At 49.8% G+C, this 25,600-nt stretch overlaps 5 protein-coding genes across 5 annotated transcripts; 3 read left to right on the forward strand and 2 right to left on the reverse strand.

Annotated features, from left to right (window-relative positions):
- Positions 1–589: 589 nt before the first annotated feature.
- B0J16DRAFT_127287 (uncharacterized protein) lies at positions 590–2,913 on the forward strand. Its single transcript, XM_046121718.1, has 5 exons — positions 590–981; positions 1,074–1,156; positions 1,226–1,258; positions 1,330–1,704; positions 1,762–2,913. Exons 1-5 carry the CDS (start codon positions 906–908, stop codon positions 2,704–2,706), a joined length of 1,512 nt encoding a protein of 503 aa, XP_045982926.1. The 5' UTR covers positions 590–905; the 3' UTR covers positions 2,707–2,913.
- Positions 2,914–6,740: 3,827 nt separating this feature from the next.
- On the forward strand, positions 6,741–8,850 carry B0J16DRAFT_127312 (uncharacterized protein). The gene is made up of 3 exons (XM_046121719.1): positions 6,741–7,050; positions 7,130–7,383; positions 7,439–8,850. Exons 1-3 carry the CDS (start codon positions 6,853–6,855, stop codon positions 8,640–8,642), a joined length of 1,656 nt encoding a protein of 551 aa, XP_045982927.1. The 5' UTR covers positions 6,741–6,852; the 3' UTR covers positions 8,643–8,850.
- Positions 8,851–17,107: 8,257 nt separating this feature from the next.
- B0J16DRAFT_399033 (uncharacterized protein) lies at positions 17,108–18,592 on the reverse strand (the record flags this gene model as incomplete). Its single annotated transcript, XM_046132432.1, has 2 exons — positions 17,108–17,921; positions 17,987–18,592. The coding sequence occupies 2 exons, from the start codon at positions 18,590–18,592 to the stop codon at positions 17,139–17,141; spliced, it is 1,389 nt and encodes a 462-aa protein (XP_045982928.1). The 3' UTR covers positions 17,108–17,138.
- A 1,167-nt stretch (positions 18,593–19,759) lies between these two features.
- Positions 19,760–20,816, forward strand: B0J16DRAFT_320082 (uncharacterized protein; the record flags this gene model as incomplete). Its single annotated transcript, XM_046125545.1, has 5 exons — positions 19,760–20,080; positions 20,124–20,276; positions 20,347–20,503; positions 20,659–20,744; positions 20,775–20,816. 5 exons carry the CDS (start codon positions 19,760–19,762, stop codon positions 20,814–20,816), a joined length of 759 nt encoding a protein of 252 aa, XP_045982929.1.
- Positions 20,817–22,166: 1,350 nt separating this feature from the next.
- B0J16DRAFT_127587 (uncharacterized protein) lies at positions 22,167–23,077 on the reverse strand. The gene is made up of 2 exons (XM_046121720.1): positions 22,581–23,077; positions 22,167–22,497 (listed from the first exon to the last, which is right to left on the reverse strand). The coding sequence occupies exons 1-2, from the start codon at positions 22,930–22,932 to the stop codon at positions 22,325–22,327; spliced, it is 525 nt and encodes a 174-aa protein (XP_045982930.1). The 5' UTR covers positions 22,933–23,077; the 3' UTR covers positions 22,167–22,324.
- Between the last annotated feature and the right edge of the window lie 2,523 nt (positions 23,078–25,600).

The following is a 25,600-nucleotide window of genomic DNA, read 5'->3' on the forward strand; positions in this document are numbered from 1 at the left end:
AGACGCGAATGTCATGTGTGTTACTGTACCCAGCGGCGATAGAGAGGGGTTGATTGCGTAGCGTGGTGAGGCAGTGCAACATTGGCCGCCTGAGAATAATAAAATTGGATGGAAAGATTCATATGAAGCCTCAGGTGTAGGTAATTAACTCGATACTTCAGCTTCAGCTTCGTCTTTCCCTCTTGCCTCAACTTTGCAAATTCGCTCTTCCCCATAGGTTTCCCCTCGATCTTGTAAAAGGACCCTGCAAATCTTGAGCTTTAACAGCCTAAGCCCGGCCTTAAGCTCAACGAGTGGGTGACGCACGGGGCGGTATTAGCGAGCAGCGCATCACGGACCCTTGGATAACTCCGAATAGACAACGGATAGGTACCTACCTAGGCCTTGAGATCAACATATATCAAAACGAGTGACACAAGAAGGGGAAAGAAAGAAAAGACGACATCACCGAACCACTATTATTCCCGCTGCAAGATAATCTAAAGTACCTACCTATCTCACAAGATCCAACCAACTCTTCACACTCATCCATCGTCTCCTAGGATCAAGACCCTTGCTACTCCCAGACAACGGCGCCAATCAGTCGACGCTCGCTCCAATTCAATCCAACATCGTCAGCTCCGCGAAACAAGTTAAATCAACCGACATCACCGTTCGTTTCTGAAACTGTGAAAGCATTGGATTGGATGGTCGGCGCCTTCCCATTTGGGCCTTAATTTCCCTTCATCTTTTCTTCTACTGGAACCCTACTTCCTCAACAGCCTACCTACGATTCTGTTGTTTCTCACCGTCAAAACCAAGACCGCTCTCTAGGCAACCTCTTGCTGCCTCCTGTAATCCACAAGGCGCCCCCCATCTACCACGTCCAAAAGCCGCCCATTGCGGCGCGAGGCTCCCACGCAGCCATGAAATCTATGAAGGGCCTTGGTATGAGCAAAGTGCTCGGAAGCATCAGGAAGAAAGCAAGCAATGTTTCAAATCGTACGTGTCTTCAAGCACACGCGCGCAGCGCTGCGACCCCAGAGACCCAGGCAGCGCAAAACAAACAATAAGGCGATATCTGACGTTTGTAGGAACATCTGACGGACCTTCCGGGGCATCGGCGTCTGGGACGACACCTGCAGGATCACCAGAGGCTACAGCTCATAATAGTGTGGTATGTCCTCGTATTATCGCGCAATTTTGCGACGCCGTCCGACGTCTGGTCATTCTGACGAGAAACTAGAAAGCATTCTGCGAGTCCAGAGGAACTAACAAGGTAAATACTCCCGGTCACCATCCGCCTCTTGTGAAACATTATCATTAATTCGATGCACTTCTACAAAATAGAACGATGAGGTTCTTTTTCTCCCTCCTATTGTCGACGCTGCCGAGTCCTCCCCAGCCGCCGCCGCGGAATGCGCGCGCTTGGTCCGCAAATACCTGTCAAAAGAATACTTTTCGAGACCATTATGGCAATACAATGCGATCATGTTATTGCGCATTTTGACCGATAACCCCGGCCCAACCTTTACGCGAAACCTAGACCAGAAGTTCGTCGATACTATGCGCTCGCTCCTCAAACACTCGAAGGACCCCAGTGTCCGCCAGATCGTGATGGAGACACTCGATGACTTTCAACACACCAAAGCGTACGATGAGAACTTGACGTTACTCATCACAATGTGGCAGAAGGAGAAGGAAGAAGCCTACAGGAACTACGGCGTATGTTCACGAGACTTACCTTCTAGGGGCGATCCAGGCTAATACAAGCTCTTGCAGGGACCACGACAGCAAATGATGTCGCCAGGCGCTTACAACACTTCTCCTCCGCCCCAAAACCCGCACTCCCAAAACTACTTTGCTAGACACCACACGAACAGGCGGTTGCCTGATCCTGTCGAGCTTGCCAGCAGGCTTGAAGAAGCTCGAACGTCGGCCAAGCTACTTGAACAGGTCGTTATGAATACACCCCCAGGCGAGATTCTCGACAATGATCTCATCAAGGAGTTTGCCGATCGATGTTCGAGCGCTTCCCGCAGCATCCAAGGTTACATGACCTCTGAGAATCCTACGCCCGATAACGATACAATGGAGAACCTCATCGACACCAACGAGCAGCTGCAGACCGCCCTTAATCAGCACAAGCGCGCTGTGCTCAGTGCTCGCAAACAATTGGGCCTGAACGAACGCACTGATTCCCAGTCGCCGAGTTTAACCCCTCAGCTTCAGCCTCAACAACAGCCAGAATCTCAGTCCCAGACCAATGGAACAGACACGAACCACTATTTCAACAATGCATCTTCTTCGAGCTCTGGACCCAACCACGGTAAGGGCAAGGAGACACAATCTTACTCCCCTCCCCCGGGTCCCCCTCCGAAGGCAGGTGAAGGAAGCTCAAGCCGGCCCTACGATGAGCCTGCCGAGAACCCATTCGCAGACCCTCAACCAGGCGGTTCTGCCCCTACGAACCCATCGTACCAGTACTCTGAGGAACAACATCTTGCAGCCGAGCCCTTCCACCCCGGCTTCAGGCCAACAGAAAGCTACCTAGGTCGTCAAGATAGCGCCATTGGGAAGGTTCACATGCATGGCGCGGGAGCCTCCACGCCATCAGCCCAGCCTCCCGCACAGCAGCGACTCGACGAGGTCTCAGACGACGACGACATATACGATGCACCTAGCGGTCCTCCGCCCAAGAGCAAAGAGCCGATGTACCGATACTAATAGCGAGACCCCGAGTGCGAAGACCATTCTGATGATGGTCCTCAAAATATGCGTCCCGATCAATCGAATTTGCTAGAATGCGTTGCATTTCTTTATTTCAAGACGTCAACGGTTTGTGTTGAGAAACCCCAGGTTAGATGGAAGATGATGAATACCTATGTTGGAAAGATGGAGCGTTGTTTTTGAATCGGCATCTTTGTGTTCTCGTACATGCATGAATAGGCAGGCGCGGCGAAAGGCAGATTCCTATAGCATTCTCTTTTGTTGTGCTGCAACTATTATATTGTTATTTATACTGAGGCTAGGGCATCAATACCATTTCTTGCTCCTATGAGCTAAGTTCTCTCAACATTACAGATAACCTCCTCAGTCGAATTGTATTCTGCCTGTCCATGTTATATAGTGGTTCTTTGTATGCAACAAGGTACTTGTGGGTTTCTGTTGATGCGACAAAGAAAGAGAACGTGTTTCCACTCGAGGCTCTCCAGCGTTGGAGGAACTGTGGTACCCACAGGTTACATCGTCTTTCGAAGTAGTATGTGTCCAACAGTACCGCGTTCCTCTCTGCTGGTTCATTGTTGGTTCACAGCGACTGTGGTAACTTTCATGGTCGCTGCGCGGCTTATGATCTGGCAAGTCGGAGCGTTATGATTGACTAACAGCAGGTGTCGAAGTCGGTTGGACAGAGATAGGGTTCACTGCAGATGCAAGTCTCAGGGCGCCCGAGTCTCGAATTCGACAGCGTGGCCAAGGTATCATCATGGCTGGTTGAGGTAGTACCAGGCGGACAAAGGAAATGGAGACAGTTGGCGATGACGGTCTTTATCGGCAGAGCTATATGGAGACGACTCTCTGCAGCGCCAAGTTGAAAGTGTTGCAATGGTTTAGGTATTCTGAAGCGTTGGGTAGTAGTCTAGGTAGTGAAGATAACCTCGTCTGGTGGGGGGTGGATCGATCTCTTGTTTTCTTTTCTTTTCTCAGAAGAAGCAATCCTGCTCTTGTGGCATCTTTGTTAACCGTTTGACGTGATGTAGTGGTCGCAATCGATCGTCCAGACTCTCGGCCCGCCTATGTGCTCGGTCAATTTCTCTTCAGCTGTTAATAGCTGACAGACTTAAACTTCCGGGGGAACGTAATCGATGGGATATCGTTTTCAGGAGGCCCTGGTCGATATTCCCAGGATCTTGGACTGCTAAGGGACGTTGTGATTGCCGTTCTTGACACGACGACTAGTCGATGTAACCCTAAGCAGCGTCTACCGAACCAGTCGCATTTAACGGCGACTATCCATGACACGACCCTTGCTCACTTACCTGCAGCGTACTGTACTGTACAGTACAGTTTTCAGCTTGAATAATATGACAGAACAACTATCGTATATGTCAGAATCAATCTTTCGCAATAATGACATTGAGTATTTAAAGAATAGCGCAGAGTTGGTCCAGTTTCTGTCGCGTCACTTCTTTTTCCGAGAGGTAATTATCAGGGCTGTCGTCGAGGTAAGCTCGTGTCAACAGACTCGGCTTGGAGTGGTAGATGCAAATGCAAGTGATGTGGTGGATAGGTATGGATGGATACGTATTCGAGAAGCATGATGAATGCACAAATCTGCTTGTGGCCCGCTCTGCCCCACTAGCTGATGGGACACGACACGAGATGGAGGAAATGCAGGCCGAACTGCATGGGAAACCATGCTCTGCTCGAGACGGTGGGTGTGCCGAAGATTATACCATCACCGATACCGATACCTAGGTGGGTATATATCCAGTACAAGCGGGAGAAAGAGAGTCTATGAGACAGGCATCAAGGACTGTCACGACTGACTCGACTCGTCAGATGCGGATATGAGATGAAGCTACCTATGGAGATCTGGTATCGGGAGTATTAAGAAACTTGGGTTTGTTTCGAGTAAATAAGCTAACCGTCCCTAAAGAGGAAAAAAATAACCAGCCTGTCGACCCCATGCTTCTTTCCAGAATACCCAGCTTAGTCTTGGGTATTTATTACAGGGAAGGGAAGGAAGGATCAAGCCTTGCTTGTTTCCATCCTTACCTTAGGTACTGTACATGCCGCAAGAACTTACCATATGGGCACCTATAGTACCTTCCTTGAATCATAACAAATAAATTCGTACCTACCTAACTACCTAGGTAACCAGGGAAGGTATCACATGACAGCTGCCAAAGTCTTGCTCAACAACTCCAACCCCAAGAGGCAACATCCATCTGGCCAACAAACAGCAACAACCCAAGTACCTAAATCATGATGGTCGGCCATTCAACTGCCCAAGAAGGGAAATGCTTGCTGCTGGCTTACCTGTGCAGACAGTTCATGCAGGGCATCAAATTGGCAAATAACAAGATGGACGGACGACTACGACTTGGTCTTGGCTGCTCATCTCCAACAACTACGGCTGATATTGGCATCGACATAAACACGAACAAGGATCTCGGAAGAATGCGATTGACTGCCCAAGTTCTAACTCAACTTCTCCCCTGTTCCCCGCTGCGCGCCGCACCGTGGTCTGGGGCGTTTCAACAGCAGCGATTGGTTCCGCATTGAGACACCATGAGGGGCCGCCGTTCCCTTCAGCTGGGTCCCCATTTTCCCGTTTTGGGGCAGTCTTGCGAACGATAGACTAGTCTCTGTCTACCTTTCTGCTTTGCTTGTACGACAACCACGATGAACGGAATCGGGAGGCGGGAGGTGTGTGCCCGCTCACGATACTGTACTATACAATACGACACGATACGACACGATACGACACAATACGCACAAGGCATAGCATTCCACTCTGTTCTGTTCGGCGTTCAGTGGTCCTCTGTCGGCTATGCCATGCCATGCCATGCCATGCCATGCTGCTACGGCCAAGCACGCACTCTCATGGAATCAGGACTGGACAGCACTTGTTGAAATCTGTTTTCTGTTTCACTCAATTCGACCAAGTACCGCATCATGCTTCACTTATTTCTCAACCTAGACCCTCCGCTCAACGACCGAGATTGTCTTGCCAATCCCACCCCTGTTTTCAGAGAAGGCTTGAAGCTCTCTCCAAACTGTGCATTCTTTTGATAGAATGACGCATCATGCTCATGCTCATGCTCCTGCTCATGCAGGCAGATTATCACACGACTCTTTTTCTTTATGTGCTCACTGTACAGTAATGTACTATACTGTACTGTACCTGATGTCGTTTTACCCACCATGTCTCTACTTTTGATCCTCTATTCGTCCAGACTCTCTAGCCGCCTATGGTCATTGTTATAATTAATACTACTTACTACACATAGCAAATGGCTTTGGCTGTTACAGTATTCTGGCTTGAGCTTTGATCTGTCACCTCCCCAACTCGGACTAGGACACCCTTATTTCTCCTTCGTCTGCACTTCGCGTCTTTCTTTGCTTTAGCCTTCACTCCACATGCAATTTATCCTTGCTTGCCCGATCTTTTTCGCTTCAGAGGCTCGGCCATCTCCACATATCCATCAATCCACCCTCTGGTCGCTCAAATTTGTCTCGAGATAGGATAGCCCAAGCTCCTGTAATTGTTTTACATTCTTTCTCTTTGTCTGTGACATGACCGGGAGTGCCGTCTTTGGCCTTCCTACTACCTACCCAGTTTCCAGTAGACTCACCCTCTTTTCTCTTCTTCTCTTTTCCGAATCTGGACTCTACCTACCTACGATACAAACCGAGAAAAGTTTGTTTCTCTCTTTGATCAAAGGACATGTACATACATAGATGATCCTGGTGGTCATCTCTCCACCCCACCTGAACCTGGCCTGGCTCTGCTTTCATATCCCAGCAAATCAACCTTGCTATGGTTCCGTCTTGTTGGAACCGCTTCAAGGACCCATCCCTCCATGTCGAGCGAGGGTTATTGTCAGTTCCTAACCCGCATGAGGCTTGACCGTCTTCCATCCTTCGTTACTTTCGCCTCAACTAGTCTAGTGTCATCAAGCAAAGAAGTAGAGTTTACGCCCGGTACTCATTCCCGAGCTGCCATATTAGGTGGCCGACTTATACATAGACAAAGCAACGTCCCATCTGTCACTTCCTTAATAAATCACAGTTCAGGATCGGGTTTTTCTCTGCCAAACATATCCTTTCGGTCTTTCACTCTTAGCCGGTCCGGTCACCCTTACCATGCTCTCTACAACCGAGCTGTTGGTTTCTCCGCCTCCCATTACTTTATCGTACTCTGTACCACCAAGTCGGTCTTGCTTCTCGTTCAACTCCCCCAGATCCTCTCATTGTATGGACACTTCGATCCGGACATCACCTTCGCCAAGCTTGTCCTTGAACTGCCTCAGCTCAGAGCTTATCGCGCTTGTGTTCGAACAGGTATGTCACAGCATTTGCAATGAATGGTATACTCCATTCACACGGGAGCACAGTACTAATCTGATTCTGCATCTGGTAGCTTCGTGATCTAGACTCACATGCCCTCGCGTCTGTGCGTCTCGTCTCAACGAGGTTCGACGCCATCGCTGCACCCATCGCATACCGATTCCTGACCTTGAATGAGGCTCTTGTGGCACCAGATGCTGAGCGAAGACATCCTGACGTTTTTCGCCGTATCTCTCACCTCACCAACCATGTCACCATACCAAGCAACTTGAACTCTACAGGTATCAATATCCTGTTATCTTGCATTAAGCGATTGAAGTCTGTCCGGTACTGAATCCCACCCTCGAATCTCCCATCGTTTTACTGATGACTTTGACAACAGCTGGCGATATGTGGACAATGACATTCCTACCGCAGGCTTATGGTTACCTTCGAATCTTCGCAGTTTACACGGCTGTAACTCGAACACTACACAATTACACATCGAGAATCTTCCTCTTCGACGAGAATACGAGGGGAACCCGCTGGATACATTTATCAGATCAATTCCTGCTGAACTGTTAACGTCGTTGAAGCTTGCCAACCCAACTCCCGTACTATCGACTCGACTAAACTTACTAAAGCAACTTCTTGTTCAAGCTCAACAACTCGACACATTATGCTATGAAGATCGTGGTCAGGGCACGTGCTTCAGCTTTTCTCCAGGAGAAAATATGCCGCCTATCAAAAACTTACTGTTGCGATCATACGACTGGCAGCATACATCTGAGGACGTTGGAAGGCACTGGGACTTGTCCAAGATACAATCCCTCGAATTGATTTCGGTGCCCATCTTCAACTTTCTCAAATCAGTCTGCCTTGAAGACTTTTCTCGACTTCATACCCTCCATGCGGAAGATTATAGCGCCCATTTGTCGGACAAGAGAGAAGATGCGACCCTTGCTTTGAACGTGCTGGTCAAAAACCACATCAAGGCACTCGAGATTTTGAATATCACCTGCCATACCCGGTTGTTTCAGCTCGATGCAATTGCAGCACATCGAGACTCTTTGCAGGTTCTACGGTTCAGAGATCATGTTGGATTTTCCGAAGACGACCAAAGATGCCCAACACTACCTCCTAGTGGTTTGGCTGGCTTAGGCCAACAATTGAAGTTTGTTCACACACTAGAACTCGATCTGGACACCAGGCTATGCGACCCTTTCACGTTCCTCCGAGCGGTATGTGCCTTTCCAGCAGTGCACACACTCACACTGCATGTTCAGACCATGATTCAACCATTGGACGAGGTGGTCCCAGGCATCGATCGTGATTACGAGGCTGCGATGAAGACATTCCAAATACTCGTACAGGAAAAGGAACGACTTGGAGCTCGTACTCCCTGGAGGCACATCGCTGTCAATGTTGGGGGTTGGAAACGAGTGATGGTTCGCAGGCTGGGAGGTATATGGCGACGAAGAAATAATATGGGTATCTACGCTGAAAGATGCTTCATCCTTGAGAGAGATGTACAAAGTGGAAGGATAGCAGTACGCGAGGAGGTATGCGTTGAGCCTACGAGTCATGGAGGAAGTCCGAGCCCTTGAAGGGCTCAATTCAGCGCGCACTACAGACAGAGGTTGTCTGTCAACCCGACACCTCCGTCACCGAGATATGCTGGCACCAAGATAGACTGGCATGTCTGGAGATTTGCCTTGCCGTTGCCCAAAGTACCAGGTCAAAAGTCTATCATCCAAAACACATTATAATTAGATACGTCTAACGCACCAGACGTTTAGAACCAATAACGAGAACAATGACATAACGAATAAAATGCACCGAGCACCGTCAAATTGATTTCATGTCGTATATCATGCACATCTTCACTTCCTATTTTTATCTCGTGCGGGTTGTCTGAGCCGTGCGCCTCATGCTTTATCAACAACGATCAACCTTGGCTGTGCATTGCCTAACCTACTGCTTATCGCCATTCATTGTTGTCAATTCTTCAATCCTCATGCTGGCGTGCATCACACGACAAGCTCGTTGCTATTTTTTGTCCAATATACCGGTGAGTATACTCCCTTGTCTTTCAAACCTGTACCGCTTACCCTGCACCAACCTATTCATAGTACCAACGGCGTGCGCTATGTGTGGTTCAAGCTCTCTGTTATTGCTGGTCATTGCGTTGCTTCTATAAGAAATGTTTCTTGTTCACTGCGCCCTGGTGCATGGAGACCATCGCGTTCTCCCAACAGTGTGAGGCTTGGACTCAACTGATAAAGACAAGGTCTTTCGCAAGCTATGCGACCACTGTAGTAGGGCCATTAACTACTGGGAAGCCAATAGGTTGGGCGAATGATTCATTTATTGTCTTCCACTTTATTTTTATTCTTCAGGAAGATGTGTGACGGGAAAATTTGTTCTCACCGAGTCATCTACGGCGTCGCTCGTGCGTATGGCATAGGGATTCGCAATCACCTGATGGTCGCCAATACCTTTTGGCACAGGATATGTTGAGTTAGGTGTTCTGTCACACCCTGACTCGATTTGGTCGAGCCGATAAACACGCGAAGGATCCCACAGTATCTCAGTCGCGTCCTTGGTGATATGATGGATGAATGAGCAGGGCAGGTTAGCGCTTCCTTGCCCCATCAGTCTAAAGACATAAACCCTGTCGTATGTTGGTCCATCCCTTCTTTTCCCGCGCGGCCCTTCCCGTCCCTTCTCATCAATCAGCGATCGCCCTTCGACATGTCGTGATACTGTACTGGCTCATTAGCCAAGCACATCCAACGGTTTGAGGCCAACAACCATCAAAAGACAACACCGAATCGAACCAGTTGCTTACCGCAAAGAGACGACCCAGGTACGTCTCCTTCTCTTACACAGTGTGGAGCGCATCTGTCGTGCTCGCCGGCCCCCCGGCCCGGCCGCATTAGTCCTCTTAAGGCGACGAGCAACAGTCAAGCGAAACGTACGAAAGTGGAAACCTGGGTACGATCAGACATGGGCTTCATGGTAAGAGGATGGTAAAGTCAAAGGCTTGATACCGACGATTGGGACTATGAGCCGATCAAAGCAAGTTCTAAGGGAAGAAATGATGATCTGGAGGGCTTACTGCAAATTTAGCCGATGAGAAGGGACCAAGTAAAACGCCAGAAGAATCAAACAAAAGTCTAGAGGCAGCGTGTCAAACCTGGAGTGTTGGGCATCGATCAGAGGGAAGTGTTCAGAGGAACCGCTACAGAACGGTCTTATTAGCAGTGTTTGAGGACTATTCTTCTCAGCGAGTATCAACAGTTGGACCAACGACTTCGCTCACAATGAGCATCTTCAAACAACAAGAATTTCGAAGACAGTTGTGAAGTAGACCAAACAGTCGATGCGAGCATTGTTTCTGTTGTCAGCTTGCCTCTGATGCGGTTCAGCAAAGGCTCTCCGAGAATTTGTATCATCCTCCCCTTTAATCCAAGTCAACCAAGTGGTAGTATCTCAACGAGTTTCTTGGACGGTTGTGGACCACCTAAAATTGCAGCTAAGTGCAGCAGATAACCAGGCCGCTGGCACGGTCATATAGCGTTCGAACCATTGCACAACTCGACAAACATGATTGACCCCAACACTAGTTGGATGTTCTGAGAGCCGCGAACTGCTGAAAGGGAAGTCCATCCTTTGATTCAGTATACAGAATAGCATTTCCGTATGGTAACCAGCGCGCAGGATCCTCGAGTGAAGAACAAGTCTCCATTTCCGTTATAGAAGGCCGTCTAAGCTTCGTCACCGGCGATATACGGTTATACAAAGCACTGTTCAGCAGCAGAGCAAAGCCAGCTGGAATGTACAGCTCTCAAATGAGATTGAAGCCGTGACCTTCTCTGCCTGTCAATATAGTGTATAGGGATCGTTCGCTATGGAGTCGATCTCGAATCGATTTCGGTTGTTGTTGATCATAGAATGTGATACCTCAACGACAGAAAGCAAAACATAGCATGGGGCCGCTCTTAGTTCCTATTCCCTTCTGACCCTGCACAATGGTAGCCTCCGAGTCAACAGAAGCTTGAATAAGTACCAGCAACAACGACAAGTGTTAATTGAACCAAGTTCAAATAACAACAGGCTTGGCTTTCCACGAAGACAAGCCTTCGGGAGAACGCATGCGACAAGGAAGATCTCTCTGCGTCTTGGTTTTGGATGATTGGACGACTTGTTGTCTGTCTGTTGTTCGATGCCTAGGGACGAGGGGGATCCAAGACTGTTTCTGGTAGAGCCGTGCCCAGATTGCACCCTCTCCTGCCCGCACCGCATCTACGGTCAGCTGCTCAGGCTCCAAGATCCAGAACTACTGGCTATACGAGTTCGTCAAGAAAGTTGGTGGCGTCAGAGATGCTGTCGAGAAACGTCCGCGGGTACCGTTCGCCTAAATCGATGTTGATGCCTCGCCGCTGGCATCATTCTATCGCCACAAACGCCTGTGGCCTCTGGAAGCCCTCGGTTATGTTTTTCTTTTTCTTTTTCTCCGGATCTAGAAGAAAGAGGAGACAGAGGGGCTTAACTGGCTTTGTTATGACGACGGCGACTCCGTGTGTTCTAGGTTGAAATCAGATGAACAAAGAGCAAGAGCAAGAGCAAGAGCGAGGTGTTAGCTACCTACCTAGGCAAGCAATACCTGGGCTCTTCGCTGTTGACAATTTTACTGTTGCCGTCACAGTTGAACTCGGAAAGATGCGCGGACTCCCTCCTTCCCGCTTTCCAATGGAACTGTCCGTCGTCCCGTGACGTCCGGTCACCATTCACCCGGAAACGGAAAGTCTCTCTTACTCTCTCTGTCTCTCACTCTTGAATTTGTTTACTTTTAGGTTCTCTCCATTGCCTCTTCCTCTCCGGAAAACAAACAATAGACTCGGTTCGCCAGCTCCCGCCCGTTTCCACTCCCGTTCGCGGAACCTCCGAAGCCATTCCCGCGCATTCGGACCCTTCTTTGCACCAAAACAAGCCTCCTTTCCAAGCCATCGTCATCTACATTCCAGTGTCTCCCTCGACCGCTCTTTTGCGCGTACGTTTTCGGCCATATAATCTGATAAGAGAGACCAATACAGATACGGCGAGGTCTCTGGCACACTCCCTCAGGGGGGAAGTGGTTATGATGGATCCCGAGGGGATGGCTATGGAGTTGATTCTCTGGTACATGGAGGGGCGAAAAATAGGCAGAGAGCTTTCTAAACTCAATGCCGGAAGAATCTTGAACTATATTTGGTTTTTATAGCATGACTATGGGTCTGTACAGAGCGTTTGATATGGCAGTAATCGTTGGACGGGACAACACCAAGGGGATAATCACATGGTATAAACTATGCAGTAGAGTCGCAAGAGAGATTCTTTTCTGAGAGCCCTCTCAGGATCCGAATATCATACCCGGGTACAGTGCAGAGAATGGGACTTTTGTTATTAGATTTTGATTTATTTAAAACATTAAACATGTTCGAGTGTCATGCGACGACAGATGAATGAATTTCTGAGACAGAATTCTCGTATACGATGCAGGGCATTTGTTTCCCTCCCTTATTTCGGCAAATGTCTTGGAGAGTCGTCACGTTCCGTCGGGACGGTCCATAGTGCTTGTTCCATGTCAAAGTTCAAAGTCGTGGTCTGGCATGTATAGCATCATCTTCTGAAACCCCTATTCAGCTCCACCATTCGAATTCCATGCGGTGGTTATCACCGAACGGTTGTTTTTACACTGGTATTTGGTCAATGTCTGATGTTTTATCCGTCCATTGTAGACCTCGACCCTACAATCAAATGCCGCACGACTGAATATTGCGAATAGGGGTCATCGGTTCAACAAGTAACATAGTCTATACTATACTACATACTCTTTCGAGAAGGGCTTCTCCATCTTTTGGGAAGAGATTTTAGTGTTCCACAAAAGAGTTCAAGGCAAACTCTACAGTGAATAACCTCACGGCTCCCTTATTTGACAGCTGCAGCCACTTTACGTTACATTACAGTCGTGAGACACTGTTTATGTTTCTGCGAAATTATCATGTCTTGGTCACAATGCCTCCCGTGAGTCAAGATCAAGATCAAGTCAGCTCTCAGCTCTGCAAGGATAAGTCATAGTACCCAGGTACTGTGCATCTCTCACCCATCCATCTCGGCCACTCGTATGACAATGATCCTGTACTCCATAAGTACTGCGAACAGGTTCGATCGATTATCAGCAACTGAAGCCTGTCTCTTTCCCCGCTTCTGGCAATAGACCGTCACCGGCCGCTTTCATATCACATCCATCCATCGCATCAAACATTGAGTGAATTGAATTGACCAACACGCCCCCCCTCCCCTCCTCTCCCCTCCCTTCCCTGACCTTCTCTCTTGACTCATTTCCACTCCCTTCTCCTACGCCAAGTCAAGACCCATCAAGAAGCACAGTCCATGCAAAACCTTACCGCCTCGTCACTCAATTTCACTTCATCAGCGCGTGTGCAACCCGATACACGCCCCCTGATCGCAGTCGCAGTCGCAGTCGTAGTGCCTGCCGACCATTGATCGATTGAGCGAGCATAGCCATGCCATGCCATACTGGACTGTCTATCCTCTCCCCTCTATGCACGCTCTTTAGGCAAGCCCTACTCTGACCCTAACTTGAATTGTCGCCGTTGCGCAGTCAGGACAATAGAGAGTTGTAAACCGGGTCCCTGGAATTAGGACTAGATAACCTGACTGCTGTCGGGTGTGTAGCCCCTGACTCTACCCACTATAATCCGTCCGTGGTCGTGAAATAGTTACAGTAGCAAACAAGTGCTGACAGTGGAGGACGGGTTGATTGTTGGATCTTGTCAGGAAATCATCTTCAACATCGGCCAACTTGTGCCCTATCTACGGCAAAACATGTTTCGTTTTATTATTAGACACTTTTGTCATTAGACTTTTGGCTCGGCCCGTGTTATGGTACAGTACTGTGCCTTGCACTTCCGCTAATCTACGTTACGGCTGGTACCTGAGGCGAACCCAGCCCGGGTCTCGTCTCGTGTTTTAGTTACCGTGCCTTGGTAGGGCGTAGAGGTAGGGTAGAGACAATTCATCTTTGGTGATGCTACCTATCTACCAGGTGTACAGGGGATGCTTGCTCAAAGGTACTTACCTAACGTTAGTCGGGTACCTTAGGTTGAATCAACTCCATTGCAACTCATCACCAACAAACAGCACCGCAGAGCTCAGACCAGCATCTCATCTGACCCCATGTCCTATCCTACCTGTCATCTCATTACTTCCGTACCTGGCCAAGATCGAACATGTCTCGCTTCAGCGATGCTGACCACATCAGCCAACGGTCATGTGCTCTTCCCGTCCTGCGCTCCCGCTGCCCCTGTCCTTTATTCTGACCAACATTCCTTGTAGATCCCTTTTTCTTCTTGTCAACAATCGACAGGGTCTGACCTACTAACTTAGCCTTCAAACGACCCAAGACGGGGGTGATAGTCCGGCGCAGGGAGGGCTAGAGGGAGGGAGGGAGGACGAGGACAAGGGAAGGATAGCAAGCAAACCCCTTCAGAACATCACATCTACAGTACAGTACCTGTTTTGTTTGTCAAAGGGTTACTGTATCCGTAGCTCAGGTTAACTAACGGCCTGATGGTCCACGAGTAAGCAGGTACATGGAATAGCTTTAGAATGACAACGGTTACTGCCTTGCCACAAGAACAATTACCTACCTAGTCAATTGGTTAGTACAGATAATGCAATAATCACTAACTGCTTGGGTAGTAGACTAGAATAGTTGGTAGGCGGCAAGGTAAAGGAATAGAACCGACCGTCCCGTTGCATCAGCCAGCCATGATCCATCCACACACTCACTAGGTACTGTATTGTACTAAACTATGGATGTTGTTCTGTGCTACTTGCGCTGCACTTGACTACAATGCAATGCAATGCAATGTATGCAGCAAGTCAAGTTAAGTCAAATTAATAATACATGGAATGGATGCAATGCAATACAATTCAATGCAATTCAATTCAATCAACTGCTCAAGTCTAGACTCCAGACCGTAAGTACCTCGTCCCTTACCTCTCACTCCTCCCCCCTTCATTCCCTTACTACTGTACTGTATCTTTTACGGCAGGAATCTTAGCATATTAACGGTACCTGTTACTGTGTTGCCAAGCTAAAAATTTCCATCATGGAAGACAATGAGCCGCCTGCCCGCTGCCCCGCTCTTCTCTCCCTTTCCCCTTCCTTTTCCTTCCATAGCAATGAAAGTCAAGTCATGTTATGTTATGTTGTTGGTTGACAACTCGCTCGAATGCACACGAGCCACTGCTATCGACGCGTTCACAACCTTGGTATTGTACATTAACTGGAATTCATATTTGAATTTACCTAGGTACCCTTAATATCTAATTACTAAGGTATATCCCCTTGTGTTAACTCTACTGTTGGTTGACTGGTACGCTTAGGTACAGCATACCTACCTCCCGCCTGTAGACGCCTCTCCCGCTTCTGTGCTCTGACCCGTATCATGTATCTCCAGTTCGTCGCATCCCATTGTTCAGGCACCTAGTCAAAATCAAAACATACCTCACAAAACAAAGGACAGGTCTCATACTATCAACAGTTTCTCTATCTATCTAGGTAGGTACCCAGGTAGGGCCGTTGACTGTTGACCACTAACTTGCCCATGTAAATCTCACTGCGGTATCTGCCGCGTACCCGCCGGGAGTCGTCGGGTAGCACACGATGAAGTGTTTGGACCCTCTCTCGCCTTTGGTCTTTGGTCTTTGGTCCTTGGTCCTTGATCCTTGGTCTCTCTAGTTCCTCAACGACAGACAGTAGGCTCTCTCTGATCCTCTTGCTGTCCCACTGAGTTCCCCTCCCTGTCCCCTCGTCTCTCACCTTACCTTCTCTTTGGCTTGCATTGAATGTCTCCGCTTCTAGGACCCCTCCTCCATCGAGCAAACATCCGTCCCGCAACATGGTTTTGAATGTGTCAATGGATGGTGCGTAACTTGACTTTAGAAGGACATCTAACAAATGATAGCCATTGTCGGCTGTACCTCCTGACCTCGAACTTACCATTGGGTGCGCTGTCAAGACATCCAACATAAACTGAGCATTTCAAGCTCCGTCTGTGGAGGAAACTCAACCCCTCACAGAACCAGCCTTGAGCACCTCACCACACTTAACATGGATGTCACAATACCATCGTGCTTCAATTGCAATGCCACTGCTGTAATGACACTGTGGTTCGGTTTTAGTTTGGCTATTGCGATACTCTCATTTACATAGGCAAAAAGCAACAGTATATAGAACTCTTAACAACCACCCCCACACTCTGGGTTTTTGCCGGAACTCTTCTTGTGCCGTACATCTTCTGACCAGCACCCTTCACTCCAGTCCTTCAAAGGCGTTTGGCATGTCTCCTTTGACTTGCTAGGTCACCCGCTTGGTGTCCCACATCACTCTCCTCTCCGCCAGCGCCAGCTGCCCCTCTCTGTATGCCAGCCGACAGCTGTCAAGAAACAAGATCCCAACCCAAATGTAGAAACGTAACAAAGCATCAACGTGAATCAAAACAAAACCGTGTGGTGCCGTGAGGCTATCCGTCTTTCCTGGAAACACATATTTACCGACCGATTAAAAAGAACACAGCGACTGTTGCAGTCGTTGCTTTTCCTGGCAAACTCATCCACCCTGTAAAACGAACAAACTGGCAAAAGGAAATGCACTCAAGTCAAATTCCAAATAAGAAAACTTCCAACGAAACACGTAAACCGAACGGAGGGGTTGTTTGTTGCCAAACTCGCGTCTTTCTCTAGATCTTGACACTTTGTACTGTATTGTTATCGCGTTCCCCCTCCGCATTTTTGTTTTTTCTCCTCCTTTCCCTGACCACGCTCCTGTTTTATCCCGATCAACGAAAATGTAGGCGCGGAATCGAATCGGATGGGGTATTAAAAGCAAAGCAATCGTCATCAGCTTATCGGCAGCCTTCCTGAGGAAACCGACATGCTCATCGGCAAGCGTTGTCGTGTGTCGTTTCGATCCTCCCCGTTGACCTGTCCGGCAGCGTCAACTCTGATTTGATTCCATCAGGCTATTGTTAACGGCTGACGTCTCGTCGACCACCTGGTTGACCTGGTGCAGGTCGGTTAAGCCTGTCGATCATGGTTTTGTCGATGTCATTCTTCTCTACCAAGTTGCTCAGGCTCATGATCGATGCGTTTGCTCCTTGGGATTGCTGTCCCTGTCTGGCGGGGGTGGACGCACCACTTGACCCATTTTGGCCTGTCGGAGACCGACCACCGGGGGCAGAAGTAGCATAGCTACCACTGGGCGTAGCTTGAGGCAAGGTACCACTCGTCGGGTTCCGCGGGCTCTGTCTTGCGCCCTGGTACGGTGGATATCCAACTCCGCCCGGGCTACTGTGGTTAGAAAACTCGGCTGGCGACCTTCGTCGTGGGTCTTCGTCTACGGCGCTTCGTGGAGGGGGTAGTCTATAGGCGTCATCCTGTTCCTCTGAAGTCCTGCGTCGTCGTCGTCCTGCAAGCTGGCTACCATCATCTGTTCTCGCGTCTCCGTAAGACGAGAAGGATTCCGTCGGTGACTGAACAGGTGCGTAGTAGCTCCCTGGAGGCGGTGGGCCAGTAGCATGCTGATAAGCAGCATGTGGTGGAGGTGGAGGTGGAGGGTTGCCTGGTGCCAAAGGTTGGCCATAGGCGCCGAATAACTGTGTGCCCGGAGGAACGCCTCCTGGAACTGCCGATACAGGTATAAAAGCTGTCGAGCTTGATGAGGAGACAGGCTGGAAGATGCATTCCTGGTTCATTCTAGCACAATTCTGGCACTTTCCACCAGGAGCAGTCTGATAGCCGCTGCAGCGAATCTGTCGGTAGTTAGCACTTTGAGCAACAACAGTTCGCTTAGCCCAGCGCAGCACCAATCACAAACCTTTCTCTTCCTACAGTATCGGCAAGCAATTGATGTTCTTTGACGAGGGGCTGCCTGCGTGAGAGGAGGCCCATTGCCAGGCCCAACGGGAGGGTACTCATAAACGCCACCAGGATGATGACGGTAGCCATTTGGCGGCGGTCCTGGAGGTGGCTGGCCGCGGTAGTAAGCATAGTAGGGGTCCTGCGCATATGGCTCCTGCCCATACGGAGGTCGGCGGTCATCATAATAACCTCGTTGATCTGGTGGGGGAGGAGGGTAGGCTGAAGATCGGGGGTCGGACTGAGGTTGAAGAGGTGGGAGATACTGCTGAGGCTGGCCTGGTGGAGGCTGCTGGCCAGGAGGCGGGTAACCGTTGACAGCATTGGGAGATGCATATCGCGGGTCCGTAGGATAGCCACGACCCGGAGCTGCAGGCGGCGGCCCATAACCGCGAGAGTCATGGATGGATGGTAAAGTGACTGAAGCAGCCATGGTGCCTGGAGGAACGTCGGATGGACGCTGTGCAGTATCTGGTGGTGGAGGATAGTGTGACTGGGTTCGGGGGTGACTGTCGTCGGGGCGGCTCTGCTGGGGATACTCTTTTCGGTAACTGTCGTCGGCCATGCTATGTTGAGGCGCAAAGAGCCGCAGGCGGGCAAGTAAGGTCAGCGGCGATGGTGCCAGATACGTGCAGATGAAAGTGTTGAAGTGTGCTTCTGCGAACGAGCATTTGGCGGGGAATGACCCAAGACCAAGACCAGGACGATGCGAAAAGAAATGGTCAAGTAATTAGTCCGAGTCGTCGAGATTCTGCCCTATCCAGTCGCGCGTGTTCTGTTCCGATTGTAAATGACCGGCGATGACCGATTGCTGCAAGTCAAGAATGAGTGAGTGAATGAATGTCTCAACGGGAGATGACAGTAGATTCCACAAGGCCTTGGGACCGCAATCCAATGCGTGACGGACGTTATGTTTCCCGGGAGGCGGAGGAGGATAAAAATGGTCTCTGACGTGGGCGGGAAGAGTGCGGCGGGACAGGCCGACAGTTATAGCGAGAGGGAATGGATGGGAGGAAACTCCGATCCAATCTGATCCACTGCGTGGGAAGAGCCAGGAACCACCCAACCGTAAATGGAGCCTGGGGTTTTGGGGATTGTGGATTTGCTTGGTAGACTTGGGACTGGGATTTGAGACTTGGGACCAGGACTGGGGGTGAGAAAAGGGAAAAAAATAAAAGAGGGGGCACTTCTGGGCCCTTGTTTTCTTCTGCTCTTTTACTTGTCTTGGGGGTGCGGAAATAGTCAGGTGAGAGACAAAATACTCTCCCCTCCCACTGTCTTGCTCGTTGTGTCTGCGAGAGGAGATATCTCAAGCGTGCTTCTCCAGTGAAAGAGAAAACTGGCTGTTATACGTCTGCGTATCTCTTCTTTTGCTTCGTTACTCGCTTTCTTCTGTTCTTTTCTTGTTTCTTTTCCCACCTAAGAAACCGTTCCGTGCGACAAGACCTTTTTTTGTAAAGTTGCTGCCGTTCTGACCAACTGAAACAAGGCGAAAGACTCGAGCAGTAAGACACCAAGCAATGCTATGCCGTTTGTATCGCAGTCGTCGATGAGGGGGAAGAAGAGGTTGAGGGTGGAGAGTTGAGTGAATGTTTGAGGGATGTGGTGATGAAGGCAAGTTAGGTTCATACCTGCGCCTTTCTGACTTAAGGTCTGGCTGGTACTGTAGCCCGTGTAGGTAGGTGTAGGCGTAGGTACCTGGATCCAATACCGCCTCTAGCTGCTAAACACCATGCCAAACTGCCTACAGCAGGTGCATGCTGGTGCGGCGACAAGGAAGTGGGGAAGAGTAGAGGTGGGAAGGTGTGCAGACGAAGCTTTTTGGGGGGTGATTCTATTGTGGGACCAGTTGTGTGCGAGGGCAAGTGCAAGTGCAGGTGCAGGTGCAGGTGCAGGTGCAGGTGCAGGTGCAGGTGCAGGTGCAGCGCAGAAGGAAGGAAGTCTAGGGTGGACAAGTGGCGGAGGCCAGGGCGGGAGTAATGGGGCGGATGGCCCGGTGTCGTGCCGTTCCCAGGGAGCCGGCCCAGCCCAGCTAGCACCAAAACCACTTTGGGTACAGGTCCCGTCAGGTCCTGCCTGCACTGTACTGCATTCAGTGGAGGTCGACCATGGAAGGGACGGGAGGTACCAAAGGTTTTGGTAGTGCGGGCACAGCACTGGAGGAATATGTACTGTACTGTGCTGCTGTGTTGCGCTGTGCTGCAGATAATACAGCCGCCCTTGCTTACAACATTCATATTGAGCTGCATGTAGGTATGTACAGTACCTTAGTACTTATGTCCTTGCCTTGCTTGCGAACGAGATGAAACCATGACCCAGGTAATTGAGTCGAGTTCATCTAGAATGCCAGATAAACACCAGCTGAAATTATCCACCCGAGACAAATCACAGACCTGGCAAACAACCATCCCTCAAACTGACTTGCTGACCTCACTACCTACCTACGTGACTGTCTACAAACAAGCAGTGGGAAATGGTAAGAGACAAAGCATGGATGACTTACTAGAGCCAGACCCAGCGGGTTTCTGGCGTCAAAGTCAAAGGCTAAAGGCCTAAGACCCAGCCAGCACAGGAGGTGAAATGACCAGCTGAGCACGCACCAGGTATAGTAGAGTGGATTATGTATTGCAGTTGCAATGGTGACGGGTACAGCAGTCGTCAAACCTGGAAGCCTGACGGGCCCTGAGCGAGGCAAGGATAGGGCTGTACTGCTCCCAGTATGTACATACGTATAACAATAATAATAGAGATATCATCAGGCAACTCATAGCCTCATCTCATGGTCATGAACGGGCCTCGAGGAACGGACCGCAAGCGATTGGACCGGGATCTGAGTCTTTGTTTCTCTCCTGAGCCGGGGTCTTTCTCGATCGATTCAAACAAATGACGCGGTGCTATTGAGCATCCCCTCTACTAGACGCATTCTGACAAACAGATGGTCAAACGAAGAAGAGGCTTTTCCAAGAGAGCTGGGGACCTTGAGCGGCGTCTGAGGTTATTGCCGCTAAGCTAAGACCCAGGTCCGATGCCCCGTCCGAGACCTTCTCCCATCAGCGTACCGAGCCTCAAAATGTAGAGTTACTAGACGGACCTGTCCATATACTGTACACGTAGGTTGAATTCTTCAGCTGGCTGAGGTCTCGGTTAACCACATCTCAACAGGCACGACGCCTTCTAGATTCGCGGCTCAACCATGTCTGCTGTTTGTCCACGTTCCACCAAAGTAGTATCCAGATCGAACCAAACTAATAGGACCGCAACTTAGCAGAGATCATTCACAGCGCTTACAAATATGCCAACCAACGAAGTGAAGAACCCCGAATCTGGTATCAGATCGCAAAGACACGGCAATTCAAGGTTTAACGTCCTTGGCTGCAGAGGTCAAACTGCAAACTGCCGCAAGAGTCGGTCACCGCCCGCCATCAGCCGCCAACAGGCTTAAAGGGGAGTAAGCATCAATCACAAGGCTGATGGATGGCACAATGATGCGGTTTGTGGGAAGATAGAACTCGCATCTGAGTCATATAATCCTGGACAACGGAATTCAGCGGGCAGCACTCGGCAGCATCCGCGTTGAGAGAGAACAGTGTTGTTCCTTTCTCCGTGTCTTATTAAAGAACTGGCAAGACTGCCTGCAATGCCATGCAAGTGCAAACAATTGACATGATGTGAGAGAGTACGTTATGGCTAGAAGGGAGGGAGGGGTATCTTAGCGCGGTAGCCTGTCCCAGCAGCATGGAAAAGTACAGACAATAGATACGTTATCTTCAAGACAGGACATCTAAGTGAGCGAAGAGAAAAGGTTGCTGCTTGGTACAATGTCAATCAGCAGCGTAGGTACCTGGGCAGATTTGCTGCGCAAGTTTTTGTCCATATATCCACTGGACTTGTACCGCAGAGGCATGGCCTGCTACAGAACAAAACAGCCTCGACACCACCTTGGTTGCTTTCGAGCCAAGGATCGGTTGTTGCACAACCCATGACGGTACCTTACAGCAGTCGAGGGGCAAACAATAAATTAGCCGATGCGGCAGCGACGCGACGCCGGTCAAATCCAGCTGGAGTTGGGCCTTTGAGCAAAGCTCCGAGCGTCCCCCCCAGCTTGGACGAATGCCACAGTTGACAGGCAGTACTGTACAGAGTATACTCTCGTGGTTGAAGACGCGCCGGATCCGCTAACAGGGCAGGCACATGCTCCGTAAACTAACAGAACAACAGGTGGAGTGGTTGATCAAGTGTGCGTATGTGCGTGCGCCAGCAGGGCAGCCAGCCAGCATCTTATTGCATGTGGGCCTTGTCAACCCAAGGAAGGCAAACAAACATTGTGCGCGTTGAGAAAGACAGTACAGTAAGTAAGTAAGTAATGATTGAAGTTGGTGAAGGCCCGTTTGGGGAAGTCGTGATGAGGATGAACGTATATAGTACGTAAGAGCTGGCAGGAGGGCACCGATAGCCTGGAAATGGCCGAACCTATCAGCTGTCAGATCTGCCCCGAGCTCAGAACCAACCGACTTGCTACAGTAGCTAGTAGATGGATGGGGTTTCAGCCTGACCCAAGACATCGTATCCAATTCCAGCCCAGTATCCGTAGTCTTGACTTGATATGGTCATGGCGAGGAGAGGAAACAATCGAGTACAGTACTGTACAATAACGGTACAGCAGAACAGAACAGAGCAAAGCAGGGCAGGGCAGGGCAGCCCAATCAAGGGTTGAAATGATCTTGCTAGGGTTCCTGGACGTCTGTCCCTTCGGTTGGGAACAGACAGAATACAGTAATAAACGCTACATACCACGACGTTGCACTGCGGGCGGAATGTCTTGAGATTTTTGGAGCGGTTGCTGCGTGGTCTGGGGTCCTGCGCTTGTTCCCGACGGCGGGCTGCAGAGACGGCCGCAGCATGCATTACCAGTGTGGTGTAACGGGGCGTGCCAGATGTGCTAGGTGTGCAGAAGGAGCCAATTGCTATCGTTGTCCCCTACTCGAGGTGAGCAAGAGGGTCGATGTGGATCTTGTCCTGAGAGCGGTGATGCTTGAATCACGGGTGTGAGCCTATATCAATGCTGAGAGTAACCGAACCCTGGTAACGGTCGTGGGACCTGACCTGGCTGGAACCTCGGTGCGGCGGATTCGAAGCCATGGAAGAAGGACGATAGTGGAAATGGCCGACATCCTTAGTTTAGCTTGTGTGTCCCATCCCATCCCATCCCATCCCATCCATGCGGATGCTTTTTGGTGTCATTCATGCAAGTCGACCGCTCTCCGTCACCAAGGCAAGACAAGACAGTGTTGTGAGTTGTGACTGTTCCCTTGCAGTTCGCCATCCCATTCTTGTCGAATCTCCCATGTGCCATGACCGAGATTTCACCATGTATGTATGTGTCTCATTGTCATTCTTTCCAGTCAAAGACTTGTCCAGTACGTGAAGTACCTGAGCAAGACTAACCGAGTTGTTATGTCGGCCTCTCTGGACGAAGCGAGCTGTTTCGTAAAACGTAGCTTGGCTTCTCCTTTGCGAGGACATTGACGTGATGGAATCTTGGCTTGGTTTTGTGAGAGGTGTCAGAACGAGCAAATCGGTGATGGTGCATGACAGGACAGGCCTTGCCAACGATCGCGGGTGGGCTGTACGGCGCTGGGTTACCTGGGACGGTCCGGCCTGCGTTGGTATGCTGATGCTACTTGCAAGGGTATGGTTCTTGGGACGCTGAAACGCTGTGACCCTGGGCATCCATCCCCCTTCTTCCCATCTGGCTTTAGTTTATTCATAGCGACTGTCAGAGCCGCTGCCGTTGTGCGGCATAGCTGTGAGGTAAGATTCGCCACCGTTCATCCGTGTAATGTAATAAACGCAACAGCATTCAATCTGTACAGGTATGGTAGTCGTTGCAGCATGCATGTCGCCCGCCAAAATCGAAGCACGCGACTGAGTGTCATTTGGCATGATGAATGGCAGGTACTTATAAATAGACAGCACGAATCTCATTGAACTCGGTTGTTGAAAAGAAAATTCGTCGTTTATAGAAAGGGTAAGCCAGAGCCAGAGCCAGAGACTGGTGAACAAGCCGGCAAGCACCGAGTTCTGTTTTCTCACCGCCATCAAAGCGATTGAAGGAGCATGCAGCAGCGACTTGGTTATATGGTTGCACTGGAGCATATTATGATGTAGCGCTATGCGGTTATCCGTGGTGCAGCATAAATTTTCGATATCACTCACAATTGGATGTGAAAACTAGCCATGGCTCTGCTCCTATGCACAGTGGGCTTGCTTTAGCTCTCACGAGACATTCTACCATCCATTTAACATCACTCGTGGTGACTTTCTGTTCCGCCGATTATGTTAAAATCGCTCCATGTCGCTCAAGATGCCGCAGCAGATATACATATATGTTTGGTCCTGGTAAACCGCGGTCTTACTATGCGCCCAGGCGCCTGACTGCTACGTACTCATTACTCCCAAGAGAAATGCAACATCAACAGACATACAGCGTTGGGAGTGACCACTCCACATGCTACAGCAGCGCTCACCTGAGTCGGATCTGTCATGCAAAAACCCTCGCGCATCGGGTTGTCTCGAAAGGGGAATACATGTAAATCGCGGTGTACATCCGGTTACCCTGCATTGCCCAAAGTTACAAAAATTGCATGTTGACACTGCTGCCAGGAGAAGCTTGGCAGCAACCAAGGTAATAACCATGATTCACTGAGGGTATAGCAACCATCCGTGGCGCTCGACAAAGGAATAAGATATTGGCCGTTATTCACTCCACCAGGAGCCGATTATCTACGTGCAATATTCATCAGTATCCGTACAGATGCCGTGCGGTTCAACCCGCAACTCTCAAGATAGCGCCGGACTTGACAACCAAACGCACTGTAGACCCCTACCCATACACGAGGCATCTGTACTCACTAGCCAGTAAGCGGTTGACCAGTCTGCTAGCACCATCGCCTGTGCCCTCGATGTCTTTGCTTCTATACCTTTTTGGGCTTGGTACCACTCCTTGACAGGCCCCCGAGTGACGAGCATCCACATAAGCAAGACGACTCATGCAGGTCGACGACATTCAGCTCCATGCTCACTTATCGGCGCCATACTTGGCTTGAAATCAACGACCAGTCAGGCACAAGAAAGCGCACAGTATCTTTTCAGACAATCCCAGCAGAACGGGTGCCTTGCACTTTGCTACAGTAGATCGCGCAATGGCACACGGCACACGGGGCAGAAGCCCTCAGCATTGTTTTCCCCCCGTCTAGCGGGCAGTTTCTTCCCTCGTGGTCCAGGTCTATTTTCGGTTTGTGTCTCGCAGCCTCCACATGGAGCAGAATTCTTCGTCAGAGAAAAATCGAGGTTCAAGCCAGTAAACACTTATGGATGTTTAGTCTCGACTTTGTGTGAAAGCATTCTTATATGGGTATTCAGACTAGGCTCTACTGAACCTCGAGTTGGAGCCATCCCGATTGTTGGGAACTAAAAAGAAAGAGTTGCTGATCCCTGATAAGTTTAGTAGGTACACACGGTAGCTGCCACCCTGACCTCGACAAAAAAGAGGGACGAGCTAGACGGAGAAGTC

This window comes from Fusarium flagelliforme, assembly GCF_020744385.1.
Source record: "Fusarium flagelliforme strain FIESC 12 MPI-CAGE-AA-0113 chromosome Unknown B0J16scaffold_4, whole genome shotgun sequence".
NCBI classification, from domain to species: Eukaryota; Fungi; Ascomycota; class Sordariomycetes; order Hypocreales; family Nectriaceae; genus Fusarium; species Fusarium flagelliforme.